This window comes from Talpa europaea (genome assembly GCF_964194135.1).
Source record: "Talpa europaea genome assembly, chromosome: 8".
NCBI lineage: Eukaryota > Metazoa > Chordata > Mammalia > Eulipotyphla > Talpidae > Talpa > Talpa europaea.
Window position 1 is genome coordinate 68,253,330 of NC_140075.1, and position 15,267 is coordinate 68,268,596.

The window sequence follows — 15,267 nt, forward strand, 5'->3', positions numbered from 1 at the left end:
TATTCAAAGAGATAATTGAAGAGAACTTCCCAAATGCGAAGAAGGAGCTGAAAATTGATATACAAGAAGCAAGAAGAACACCAAACTTCCACGACGAAAGAAAAAATACAGCAAGACACATAATAGTAAAGCTCCCAAGAATCCAGGACAAGGAAAAAATAATGAAGCTGGCAAGAGGGAAGAAACAGATAACATTCAAAGGAAAGCCAATCAGGCTGACATCAGACTTCTCCGAAGAAACACTACGGGCAAGGAGAGAGTGGAGGGACATAGTCAACAGACTCCAAGAAAACAGATGCCAACCAAGAATACTCTATCCCGCAAAGCTCTCCTTCCTCTTTGAAGAAAGAATATGGACCTTCCCAGACAAACAGAAACTCCGGAATTTCATTGCAACTAAACCCCCACTCCAAAAAATACTACAAGGAGTCCTAAAGCCAGAACCTCAGAGGGACGAATAACAATGAAAGAAGGCCAAAAAAAAAAAAGTTATTAAAAGAATAAATAAATAAAATCAAAGGAAAGACAAACACAATGGCAAATACAGATGTTAACATATCAATATTAACTCTAAATGTAAATGGACTAAACTCTTCAATAAAAAGACACAGAGTTGCAGCCTGGATTAAGAAACAAAACCCAACCTTTTGCTGTCTCCAGGAAACACATTTAGCTACAAAAGATAAAAATAGGCTCAAAGTTAAAGGATGGAAAACAATCCTACAAGCAAATGGACCAAAAAAGAAAGCAGGAACAGCTATACTTATATCAGATAAAACAGATTTCAAACTCAAAAAGATAAAAAGAGACCCCAATGGTCACTACATTATGATCAAGGGGACAATACTTCAAGAAGAAATAACACTCATTAACATATACGCACCAAACGAAGGAGCACCAAAATATATCAGACAACTGTTGTCCTCTCTGAAAACAGACATCAGAGAAAACACATACGTAGTGGGAGACTTCAACACACCACTATCAACAATGGATAGATCAACAAGACAAAAAATAAGTAAAGAAACCAAAGCTCTAAATAAGGACCTAGAGCAATTGGGCTTAACAGACATCTATAGAACACTAAACCCCAAAAAAACGGAGTACACATTTTTCTCAAGCGCACACGGATCGTTCTCCAGGATCGATCACATACTGGGGCACAAGACAAACATCAACAGATACACCAAGATTGAAATCATATCAACCATCTTTTCTGACCATGAAGGCATCAAACTAGAAATAAACCATAAAAAGAAGGCAAGGAACTTTCCTACCTCATGGAGATTAAAAACCACACTAATGGAAGACCACTGGACTAATGAGGAGATCAAAGAAGAAATTAAAAAATTTTTTTTGAATTGAACGACAGGAGGACACCAATATCCTAAATGTATGGGATGCAGCAAAAGCAGTAATAAGAGGAAAATATATAGCAATAGAAGCTCACATCAAGAAACAAGAAAGAGGGCCTCCCCGGTGGCGCAGTGGTTGAGCGCTGGGTTGCGAAGCTGCCCACAGCCTCTGCAGCGCCGGTTCGATCCCCGGCTGCTCCCTGGCCACCGGAGGAGGGTCCCACATGGTGCGCAGACCTCTCCTGCCGCCCGCTGCTCCCCTCAGCAGTGTACTTCGGTCCTTCTGCCTGTTCTCCTCCCTGCTCTGGCTCTGGTGAATTCTCTCACCCTCCCGCGCTTCTGGCTGTACCCGGTGCATGAATAAACAAACAAACAAACAAACAAACAAAATAAATAAATAAAGCATGCCTCTATTAAAAAAAAAAAAAAGAATCAAGAAAGAACTCAAAGAAACAACCTAATCTTGAAGCTCAAAGATCTAGAAAAAGAACAACAAAAAAAACCCCAAAACCAGTAGAAGAAAAGAAATAATAAAAACCAAAGCAGAAATAAATGAAATTGAAACTAAAAAAACAATCCAAAAGATCAATGAAACCAAGAGCTGGTTCTTTGAAAGAATCAATAAAATAGACAAACCCCTAGCCAGGCTCACAAAGGAAAAAAGGGAGAAAGCACAAATAAACAGGATCATCAATGAAAGAGGAGAAATCACAACGGACACAGCAGAAATCAAAAGAATAATCAGTAACTACTATGAACAGTTATATGGAAACAAGTTTAACAATCTAGAGGAGATGGACAAATTCCTACAACTCTACAATCACCCAAAGCTAGATAAAGAAGAAATAGAACACCTAAACAGACCAATTACAATTAGCGAAATTGAAATGGTAATCAAAAACCTCCCCAAAAACAAAAGCCCAGGACCTGATGGATTTACAAATGAATTCTACCAAACATTCAGAGACAAATTAGTGCCTATCCTTCACAAACTCTTCCAAAAAATTGAGAAGGAAGGGACAATACCAAACACGTTCTATGAAGCCAACATTACACTAATACCAAAACCGAACAAGGACAACACAAAAAAGGAAAACTACAGGCCAATCTCCCTAATGAACACTGATGCAAAAACCCTCAATAAAATTTTAGCCATCAGAATCCAACAATGTATCCATAAGATAATACACCACGACCAAGTAGGATTCATTCCAGGGACACAAGGATGGTTTAACATCCGAAAATCAATCAACGTTATCCAACACATCAACAAAAAGAAATATAAAAACCATATGATAATATCAATAGATGCTGAGAAAGCTTTTGACAAAGTGCAACACCCATTCATGAAAAAAGCCCTTGAAATTCTTGTGATACAAGGAACATACCTCAACATCATAAAGGCCATCTATGACAAGCCAACAGCCAGTATCATTCTCAATGGTGAAAAGCTGAAAGCAATTCCATTAAGATCTGGAACTAGACAAGGATGTCCACTCTCACCACTGCTTTTCAATATAATACTGGAAGTCCTAGCCAGGGCAATAAGACAAGAGAAAGACATCCAAGGAATCCAAATAGGAAAAGAAGAAGTCAAACTATCACTATTTGCAGACGATATGATATTATACATAGAGAACCCCAAAAACTCCACAGAAAAGCTAATCCAACTCATCAATCAGTTCAGTAAAGTGGCAGGATACAAAATCAACATGCAAAAGTCAGTAGCCTTCCTATACACAAACAATAAATCTGAAGAAGAAGAAATCAAAAAAACCATCCCTTTTGTTATTGAAACAAAAAAAATCAAATATTTGGGAATAAATCTAACAAAAGAGGTAAAGGACCTATACAAAGAAAACTATAAAACACTGTTAAAAGAAATAGAAGAAGACACAAAGAAATGGAGAGACATCCCCTGCTCATGGATTGGAAGAATAAACATTATTAAAATGGCCATCCTTCCAAAAGCAATATACAGATTCAATGCTATTCCAATCAAAATTTCAATGTCATTCTTCAAAGAAATAGAACAATTATTGATGAAATTCATATGGAATCACAAAAAACCTCGAATAGCCAAAGTTCTCCTGAAAAAAAAAGAAGGGAATGGAGGCATCACACTCCCAGACTTCAAACTATACTACAAAGCCATAATCATCAAAACTGCATGGTATTGGAACAAGAACAGACATACAGACCAATGGAATCGAATAGAAAATCCAGAAATAAACCCACAGATTTATGGTCAACTAATCTTTGACAAAGGAGCAAAGAATATGCATTGGAGCAAAGAAAGTTTGTTCAATAAATGGTGCTGGGAAAACTGGGTAGCTACATGCAAAAGAATGAAGCTTGACCACTACCTCACACCATACACAAAAATCAACTCAAAATGGATTAAAGAACTAGATATAAGACCTGAAACCATAAAATATATAGAAGGAAATATAGGCGAAACACTACGTGATTTGCACATCAAAGACATCTTTACAGACACATCACCCAAAGCAGTGATAGTGAAGGCAAAGATAAACAGCTGGGACTACATCAAATTAAAGAGCTTCTGCACAGCAAAAGAGACAATAACAAAAACAAAGTGAAACCCCACCAACTGGGAGAACATTTTTGCACCCAACACTAATGATAAAGGACTGATCACAAAAATCTGCAAAGAGCTGATGAGACTCAACAACAACAAAGAAAATAATCTAGTCAAAAAATGGGCAGAAGAGCTAAAAAGAAACTTCTCTGAAGAGGAAATGCAAATGGCCAACAGGCATATGAAAAAATGTTCAACATCACTTGCCATCAGGGAAATGCAAATCAAAACTACCATGAGATACCATCTTACACCAGTGAGAATGGCACATATTAAAAAAACTAGCAACAACAAATGCTGGCGAGGGTGTGGAGAAAAAGGAACTCTTCTACACTGTTGGTGGGAGTGCAAACTGGTCCAACCACTGTGGAAAGCTGTGTGGAGATTTCTGGACCTACTAAACATAGAGCTTCCATATGATCCAGCAATTCCACTCCTAGGTATTTACCCAAAGGACACAGAAACATCAATTCCAAAGAACACCTGCACCCCTATGTTTATAGCAGCACTGCTTACAATAACTAAGCTTTGGAAACAACCCAAATGCCCAAAAATAGATGACTGGATCAAGAAGATGTGGTCCATATATACCATGGAATATTACTCAGCATTCAAAAAAGATAAACACATGCAATTTGCAGCAACATGGATGGCGCTGGAAGGGATCATGCTCAGCGAAATAAGCCAAAAAGAAAAAGAAAAATACCGGATGGTCTCACTCATAGCAGGAATCTAGAAAACTTAAATAAGGGACCAGGAAAATGAATATAAGAAAGTGAAAATCAAAATCAACAAAAAACCATGAACCAGAGACACTTTTAGGGGGGCGGGGGCGGGAGGGGAGGGACTGGGGTCAGAATGGGGGGGCTGCAATTGTATGGGGAATAACCTTCAGATTAATCTCTATTGACTTTATTCTAATAAAAACTTTCACTCTTACAAATTACTGCAATAGATTCCAAACTGCTTTCCTAACGCCAAGCTCCATTTACCTTCAAAGTTGAATAAATACTACTGCTAAATTAATTTTCCCACAACTATCACGTTTTTTCTATCACCCCTTACTCTGGCATAAGTGATACTTCAGCACTCTTTGCATCAAGTTAGCTAAAATCTTGTATTTAAACCTGATTTTCCTCATGATCTTTTTTTTTCCTCACCAATCTTACCTTTCAATCTTCCTTAATACAAATCTCCCAATTTTTTTTATCAAAGTTATTTCTTACTTTGTCATGCCTGTCCCCAACAATTCCTCAGAAAGATGGGGATACTCTACACACAGACACACACACCCCATCCTCTGACATTCATCTCAGTCTATCAAAACTCTACCCACTGCTCCAAACCAGTTCTATCTCTTCTGTGAAGCCTTTGTTGGCCTTCCTTTACTCTAATAATTGTAAGTACCATAAAACGTGACTTTATGAGATATTATCTTATAATTTCATCATGACAGCTGTCAAATATAACAAAGAAAAAAAAGATTTGCCATTATAGATAATGTGACAGCTTAATCTTCCTGAACACAAGCAACAGGAGATACAGAAAGGAAAAACTGAGACATCAATAAAAGTTGCTATTCAAGCTGAGAATCCAAAACGATGTAATGATAACCATTTTTTGTTGCACACTAAAACAATCTGAAGCATATGCCATGTGGGTAAGATGGAACATTTCTGCTTTAATTTTTGTTTCTTAAAAGTTGCTAAGAGAGGGTCTCCCTGGTGGCTCAAGAGGTTAAGACACAACCTATGAAGCTCGTCGCAGCTACTGCAGCATGAGTTCAATCCCCAGCCAGGGAGCTACCCACATGGCGCAGCAGACCTCTCCTGACTCACCTGCTGCTCCCCTCAGCAGTGTACTTCAGTCGATCTGCCTGTTCTGTACCTTACTCTGTCTCTGGTGAATCCTCTTACCCCCCACCTCTGGCCTGTACCCCAGTACTTGTATGTATAAATAAATAAATTAAAAAAAAAAAGGCTGCTAAGACAGGAAAGATATCACTACATACATACAGTATTATCTAGCTGTATTTCATAGTATCTTTCAACTAGAAATTTAAAGCATCAGTTTTCTCCTTTTTTTAAAAAAAAAAGACTTATCTATTTATACACACAGGAACTGGGGCACTGGCCAGAGGCACGGGGTGGAGGGAGTGGGTGGGGGGGAATGAGAGGACTCACCAGAGACAGAGCAGCAGAACAGGCAGACTGTCTGAAATACACTGCTGAGGGGAGCAATGGGAGAGACAGGAGAGGTCTGCTGCGCCATGTGGGTAGCTCCCTCACCAGCCGGGGATTGAACTCACGCTGCAGAGGCTGCGACAGCCTCACAGTGCTGTGCTCGACCCCTTGCGCCACCAGGGAGGCCCAAAGCATCAATTTTCTTTTTAAATACAAATACTGTAAATATAATTTACAACAAAACACAATATCAAGCAGAAAATTAAAATTTCATTAGCAATAATGAGAAAACAGTAATGATACTATTAATGTAACAAAATTATCATATATAAGATTGTAAAACATACTAGGGCATAACTGAAAACTCAGCAAGCATTAATTAAATAAAAAACAATTCTCAATTATTGCTGGAATCTATAAAAGAAATTTTTTCTAAGCTTTACAGAAAACTGTTATTTTTCACTACCATGAATTATAAAACATAACACACCTAACTCTTAAACGAATGCCTAATCCTCCAAATAGACTACATCACAATGAACACAAACACTGATTATGCCATATGTAAACCAAACTATGAACTGATGATTAAGGGTTTTCAAATTCACTTACAAATACACATATTTGTGACATATGAAATTCACCTTTCTGGGTATACTCTATTACTATAATTAAATATAGTATTTTACTAAATGTAATATTTTCCCTTTCTCAAATGTTCTTTCCTTTTATTAATCAACCTTGTATTCTGAAGCAAAACCTACTGATAGCAGAATATCTTCAAAAAAATAATTTTAATTTAGAATAAAAATTTAGTTACGTTTACTAGATTTTTTCCATTTTCTATAGTTCTAATTAAAATGAAGCTTTCACATGACAACTGTCAAAATAAATGACATTATAGTATTAAGGATAAACAAGCAGTTTAACTGCAAAGTGATTCTACAGTATAAACAGAGTGTAATGATTTTCTGACCCTCACCAAAATACCTAAATTATTATCTAGGTGGGCTATGGAAGTGGAATCCGAAGAACCAAATGGTCTATTATAAATGTATGACATTAAAGCCAGAAACATAAAACAAGTTCATTTTTTTCATGAAAAGAGTATCATGTTTTTGTCTTTGATATGATGCACAAGAGAGAAGATTAAATCACTTTTATGGGCTCATCAAATTTATTCTTTATGCTAAGTAAAAGCAGCTTAATCATCACAGATGTAATGGGCATCAATTTGTTTTTAAAAGCCCTGTGAAAGTTATTGCTATAAAAGAAAGACTTCTTAAAATGTACTAAATGTGAACTAAAGTCACACTTTACAAAATTATTAAATTTCCTAGTGATAGTTTGTCATGTTTGAACTGGAATAACAAATACTAACATGAAAATTAAAGAAAACTAGAAAATGGTCTAGAGAAACTTATTTAAAATGTGTATTAAAAGAAATACAGAAAATTAAAACTTCCATTTTCCATTGTATTGATAATCAAGCCAGAAGATGTATAGCAATGCCATTACATCAGTAAAGGAAAGATGGGGCATGGCAAATAAATTACATTCTTTACAGGAAGACAGGAAAGCTTAGACCAATGAGAATTAGAAAAAGACAAGTTCATCCAACTAAGAGCCAAAACTTTAAGCATACACATTCTCAGAATGCAAAATGATGAAATGGGGAAAGCTTACAAATCTTTTGAAGGACATGAAATAATCTAATCTTTCTAATCAGGCTCAATTTTATAAGTATAAAAGGAACATAAATAACAAAAAACTACAGGATCACATCTATCAAAGGAAGGTGTTATAATCCAAATTTTAAATTTTGCATTGTTAAAAATACAAAACATACATATATTAAAGGCAGTCTTAAAATCACTTTGTGATTTTTAATTATCAGCTTACATGTTTTTACTGAAATAAAAAAAAGAGAGGAAAAACAGAAATCAAAAAAAGCTAGAGCAAAGTACCACCAGACCAAGATTTTAAGAAAACTTTAATGTCGGACTTGCCCGTGCCACTGACCAATTACAAAAAACTTAGCAATTAGTGGAAAATAAACACAATTGAGTTTTACAACTAATACATGCTAAATATTAATATTTAAATGATAAGACTTGCAGGTGATTTTCACTTTTTTCTTTATACTTTCACCTGCTTATATTGTTTGAATAACAAGCATGTGTTATTCTTATGGTTATATAGACGAAGTTCATTTTTTTAAAAATACAGACATAAAATCAAAGGGGGTTAGCTGAATAATATAGTAAGTACCCAGCTAAATAAAATAGTATTAAGAAATGAAAACTTCAAGTCATGGCTCTAGAATCCCCATTCAGGATTTAATAGAGAAGTTTTGCCTGGTGGCATATTAAGTTCTCCAATATTTTGTTTGAAAAGAGGGTAGCTTGGTTTAAAAAAATGTTATACAGTGGAACATTGTTTTGACATGAAATGATGTTTCCTATGAACTAGTTAGCTAAGTAGACAAATAAAACTACATGCTATGGTCATATTAAACAAAATTAAAATAAATTTTATGGGATTTAAAATTTTAGTTTGTTTTTAATATTTCTTAATGAAACAGGTACATTTTAAAATAAAAATGTATTTTAGAAAAACATAACTAAAAAAACGTAAGTTGACTTTAATGATATTCTTTCAGGAAAGAAGTACAGTACTTATATTTTATATTAGAAACAACAACACAATCTAACATTTTCTAAAGAAAACTTCGGCAGATAAATCAATTTATAAATAACGTAAGTAATCTAACATTAAAATAATTTCTTTAATCCAATGACCATTAATGAGAATATTCAGAATACTTATAATTCAATAGTTAATGATATTTGTGAGTTACTATCATTTTGCTACTCATAAATTATTTGATTTTTTTAAAAAGACATAAAGCCTAAAACTCTAAGATCATTGTATCTATATTAAAATAGTCAATCATGCAAAAGTACTTTTACATTTCCACATGCATGGATTAGATAGGTGGGTAATGTTAGTGCTTAATAGTCCCTGCCCAAGATTAAGCACTCTAAAATACAATAAACAATTCACCATACAGTCTCAAACTTCTGAGAATAGTTTGTCTTTTCACTCACAAGCAATCACATAAGTTAGCATAAAGCTATAAAACAAAATTACTTAACAGATAAAATCACCCCAAACACTTTTTAGTCTCCACGATAAACTATACAAAAAATGCTTACTGAAAGGAATTTAAACCCTTTTCCATTAAACCTGCCATTCACCCCACTTTTTAGTCTCCACGATAAACTACAAAAAATGCTTACTGAAAGGAATTTATTTAAACCCTTTTCCATTAAACCTGTCATTTAATAAACTAGTGTATTTGTCACCAGAAAAAAAGAGCATGAAAAGATGCCTGTATGGTGTTTGCCCTTGTGAGTTACTGTTTTTCATCTTGATATCATCAATAAAATAGGCTACCAGGAATCAATGGCCAGTTTAAAATAGTTTCCCCAACATAAATTTCAAGTTTCTTTAATATTCTTAGGTCTGAGGAGGTTTTTTCATGTACTTAAAGTTTGAGTCACAAAAAAAGAAATGAATTACTTCTTTGAGATGGATGCTACATAGCCAGATTTATATTTTCACAGGACCTTGGTCAGGATACAAAATAGCGAAAAATACATTCAGACAGGGTGAGGGAAAAATACATCCAGACACCAAAAGACACTCAGCTATTGAGTAAATAAATGCTACTGTCGTCACTACCTTTTCCTCTGATCTCCTTACCAGAGAGACAAGAAAATACTACTCCAGAGAGACTGTCTTGTTGCTGTTGTCTATAACTGGATTAATGTCAGAAAGTAGAAACCATGGCAAGGGCTTTCCTACTCACTGTATTTCAGGATTTCCAAACTTAAGAAATGTAACCTGTAAATGAGTTGGTTATGCCCTATAATATAACAGGGAAATTTATTCTTTCTCCCGAAGACAATATTCTTTACAAACTTTTCAATAATTTTTTTCCTTTATCCATATCCACATATTTAGAATGATTTGCCACTCAGTAACAGACACTAAATCATATTCAACTAAATTTCAATTACACAACAAAGTTTCAAGTTAGTTGCCCCTTTTAGGAAAAAAAAAACACACACACACACACACACACACACAAACAGACTCGAAGAATTTTTTTCTCTCAAAGATTGGTATACAAAAATTATAATAGAATCTGCACTTACTCTTTACCCCTTTCTTCCCCTTTCGTTCCTTCTTGTACTGTTCCTTCAGTTTACTTATTAGTCCCTGGTCTACATCCCAAACCTCAGTAGTTGGGGAGAGGTCATCTTTATCTACATGCAGCATATTATTAAAAGAAAAAGAATCAGCAGTTGGCAATGCAAGGTGTTGGCAGTAAACTGTTACAGCTTTACATAATCATAATAAAAATGCACTAATAATAGCATATATTCAAAATACTTTAAAGGTGCAGCCTCAGTTTTAGTAGTCACAACTCAAAATCTAAATGCCCATCTCACAAATTTCTAAACATTTAATATGAACAATAGTTAAATGATGCTTTCTTTCTATGAATCACAAATTTGAAGGTTATTTTTCTTTCAATAACTGATATTCTTTCAATGGACTGACATTAGAAATCTTATGTTGTAAAAAAATAGATCACTGCATCTTTATTAAAAAGTTAATTTAAAAAAATTATTCAGCCAGCATCCTAAAAGCAAATGAACAAATTACATGCGAACTACTCATAAAAGTGCAAGCTGGAAAGGTCAGTGACATTTTATTGATGACAATATTCATGCTCCTTACGTCATACTGATTGTGCATGCAAAGGATAACTACACTAATGGAGAGGCATTCTAATCCAATATAACACATACATGTACTTCCAAAATACAGTATCTCAAATAATCCATAAAAGCATTCAGAGAATCCCACCTCTGCTCCCATCCCACCAAATAGTTCAACATCTCATTACCTTCTTCCATTGGTCTACAACTAAGATTGTAACTCAAATTCCACAGAAGAATATTCTTAGTTTTTTGTTTGTTTGTTTGTTTGTTTGTTTAGGGTAAGATAAAAGCTATGACAAGCAGGGAACAGTGAAAACTAAACTGCTGTGCATCTGTTAAAGATGATACTTCAGTTATTTCAGCTAACAAATTCGTATTCTTTAAGTAAATATTTGTGGCCTGGAAAAAAAAATGTCGTCTATTGCAAACTGGAAAAAAAGACAGCATTGAAATAGTATTTTAAATTATTTTAAGTATTAAGGATTTTTCTTTCTTTTAGTTTATTAGGAAGTTTAACATCTGTACCAAGATGACCAGGAATTTAGATAATCCGATTTAATAAGTTCAGATGACACTATTTAATAATAAAAAATGCAGAAAACTAAGGCAAGTCAAGCAATAAAATCAAAGGATAAAAAATATTAAACTAGTGGTATTTCATTATATTCTAGTTCACAAGTCTTGCAGGCTTGCTAGGCTTCACTGTTTTAAACTATACAGTGGACAAGGAAAGTCTTTTTTCTTTCCCTTATAAATTGCAATAGGTGGCAAAAAATAAGCAATTCTCAGAAAGGCACATAGAAATCCAATTACTGTATTTTGAATTTCCTACAATAATGGTCATCACTTTATCCCAACATATATACCTATGATCACAAGTAGTCCTAAAACTAAGCTAATTAGCTAAATTAAATTTCCTCAAACTAGGTTGCTCAAGATTAAAATTTATATATGAGATTATGTGTCAAATCTGCAAGTTGTAATATTATTTGAAATTCATTTTCAATACTCATTTAAAAAGAAAGTTCACTTTTCATATCCTCTAATCATAAAGTTTCCTGAAAACTATTCTATTATTCAGTATTGTTCTGTCAACTTACTGAATACTCCAGTAAAAAAAAATGTAACCTAAGGGATTAATCATTTGCACTCATCTAAAAAAGCCAGTAACAATTCTTATTTTTAAAAGTGACTACTAAAAGCAAGACAAATGACACATTTTGAATAATTACTTTTTAAAGCTCATAAAAATAAACCAAAAAAACCTTAAGCATCATAAACTTTAAACAGGCATTTAGAAAAATTAGCAAGACAGTTTTTAAAAAGATCTTTTTGTGGAAAAAAATAAAGGTGTGAATAGCTCTAAAGCTGCAAAGGTCAGTGGAGTGAAAAAGCAAAGGGAGTAAGAAATAATGTTTAAGGAGAAAAAAATATTATTCGCAAGATACCTCAAGTCTAGAAAACAAAGGTAAACTGAGGCAGCGCAAAGAACAGGTTGGTGAATGCATATGTGCACAAACATCCTGAAAACTTGCCTGGTAAGTAACAGCTGATTTGAATACTGTTTATAAGAAAGAATTAAGAGCAAAAGGGAAGAGGCAGCATAATCTTCTACATACTGTTTTTTAAAAAATCTAGGAGGGGAAAAAATACCATGAAATGAAATTAAATCAGTTACAGGAACATTTTTGTTTAAAAGAAAACACAAAAAGCACCCAAAAAATTGTCCCTTAAATATTCAAAACAACAAAAGCGTAAAATTCTAGTGTGGTAATTCTAACTACCAAAACAGAGAAATTAGAAAAACTACTAAGTGTAGCATAAATTTGCAAATAGCTTTACTTTATGCAAACAGTACTGGTTATGTTGAAATACATTCAGGTACTAATTACATTTTGTAATCTGTAAGTCTACACAAATCAGTTTTAAAGTACAGAAAAAATAAACATCCTTAAAATAACTACTTTCCATAAGAAAAATAGCAAAATTAGAAATGTCCACTAACATTTTTGATTTTGAAAAGAACTAAAACTCAGAATAACATAGATGACAAGAAAAACAGGATTAAAAAGCTTTCTAAAATGCAGTGATTTCATACAACAAAAAGATTCAAAATTAGAGGTATCAGAGTAGACTGTAGTATATAAAATAACAGATCCATTGTAGGTGGAGTACTGATTATGTTTTATTAGATTACACACACACACATACACACACACGTGTCCTTTACCCAATAATTTAAGTCAAAACTATCACATTCCCACACGAGTTCAAATTTTAATTAATGTGTTCATATATTTATCCTCCTTATTTTGAAAAAACTAAATAAATATACCAATTGAGTAGAAATAATCAATTTCAGAAACACTACACATATCCTTTGACAGTTTTTGGTCCCAAAGGAAAGAATCTACTTGAATCATTTTATAGGTGTGAATACTTTTTCTCAATAACTTAAAATGCTTTCAAGATGTTCCCGTCCTGGCTGAAAGAAGAGACTGTCAGTAACTTTCATTTACACAAACAGATTCAGGTCACTCTCAAATATTAATGGTAAAAGTTAATAATGTATTGAGTGACATTAGCTATTCACTAATTAGGACTTCTCTTGAAGCTGTGTTCAACAGTCAAAAGATTTGAATAGAATGACCAAAATAATATACATAGTACTATGATAGTTTGATCAAAGAAACAATGTTATAGAAACCAAATTACTGAAATTTTTTGTTTATCCGTTTGACCAATGGTTAAATTTCCAACAATTCTAGGCTAAGAAAATAACAATAGATATACCAAGATGTTCAAAATTGTTTCTGATGTTTTTTTTAAAAACTGAAAATAATGAAACTGTGCATCACTAATAGGGTCATGGTTAAATAAATAATGGTTGTATTGAAAGACTGCTATACAACTATTAAAAAAATGCTGCAAAACAACATATTAAGTGAAAAGTGTGGTTTATAAATCAGCACATAGCAAAATTCTTTAATACATGTTTATATTTAAATGTTAACCATGATTCTCTCTATATAGTAGCTAATGATAGGTGATTTTTAGTTTGTTTTGGCGTATGTACTTGTGGGTTCCAAAACATACAAGAATTATGAAATAATTTATATAAATATATTTTAATAATTATAAAATAATCCAGGAAAAGATAAATAGTACTTTAGAATTCACTAGAAAAAGATAAGGCATTTGCAATATTGAAAGGGTTCCACAGAAGTTAAAAGAAAGCTTAGATACTTTCACTGTTTCTCTTAAGCAAAGCTAATTCTTCAGAAGGATAAAAACTAGAATATAACAATTAATTTTCAAATATAAGTACAAAAATGTACTAGAAAGTAATTGTGGTTTTCATGTTTTCAATTAATGTGTCTCTTCTTGTTCCACTTAAGAAATAAAGATCTGGTAAACAAAACTTGAGATTTATAAACAATGAGTAAGCTGGTAACAAAATTTAGATCTTGTTAGTACACAGTTTATAGCTAGCCAATAAATACATTATTTATTATATTAGTCTCCACTGCTATTACCAATATTGAGTTTCAATACATAAATGAGGCATTTTTAAAATCCAAGTGTATTTCCTATCTCCAAAGCCATTTAAAAAAATCTAAGGATAATTTCTCTTGCTAATAACTAAGCAACTTAGTGTTCATGTGAAATATGCATTAAGGTATTTAGTAATAAAATTCTGTAAGCAGAATCTGAGTGCTATCTATCAAGTAACAGTCATTAAAAGATGACTGAACAAACACTTAAAAGAAACAGCATACTAACCTCAGCTATAATCTTATAGTATTTTTTTTTACACTTTTATTTTACTTTCTACTAGGGCATTAAGAGTATAATAATGATTATAAGCAGAATTGAGTTTTCTCCCTTCTAGTTAAGGCTGAATTATTCTTAGCATTATAATCACTTTTAAAGGCTAGGCCCTAATATTTGCATACTGAATATTTTATGTAACAAAGTTTAATACCTTCATTAAAACTTTTTCAATACAGAACTATAGTTCAATTATTAGCAGCTTTATTATTTCCTAGTGGTAAGTCAGGTATCACTATATAAGCATTCTGAAAAAAGTCTTCTTGGAAGCTAGATACATTACCAAATTAAATAAAGGGAATGTTTACAACTGTATATGAACTTATTTTTATTAAAATCTACTAAGAGGAAAAAAATTGGATGTCTAAATTGACATGATTCAACATTGAATCAAGACAAATTTAAAAATCAAAAGCCACCAAAGTCATATTAAGTTACCAAATCTACATAAACTGGTACAAATTATTTTGAAGTTTTTCAATACCACTTCCTCTTGCTCT

General features: G+C 33.1%; 1 protein-coding gene across 1 annotated transcript in view; it reads right to left on the reverse strand.

The window, feature by feature from the left end:
• STRN3 (striatin 3) overlaps positions 1–15,267 on the reverse strand; it is a gene marked incomplete at both ends in the record, with an annotated part of 89,402 nt that overhangs the window by 28,663 nt on the left and 45,472 nt on the right. Inside the window, 1 exon segment of the mRNA XM_084241298.1 lies at positions 10,364–10,474. Within this exon segment, the coding sequence (XP_084097424.1) occupies positions 10,364–10,474 (111 nt within the window).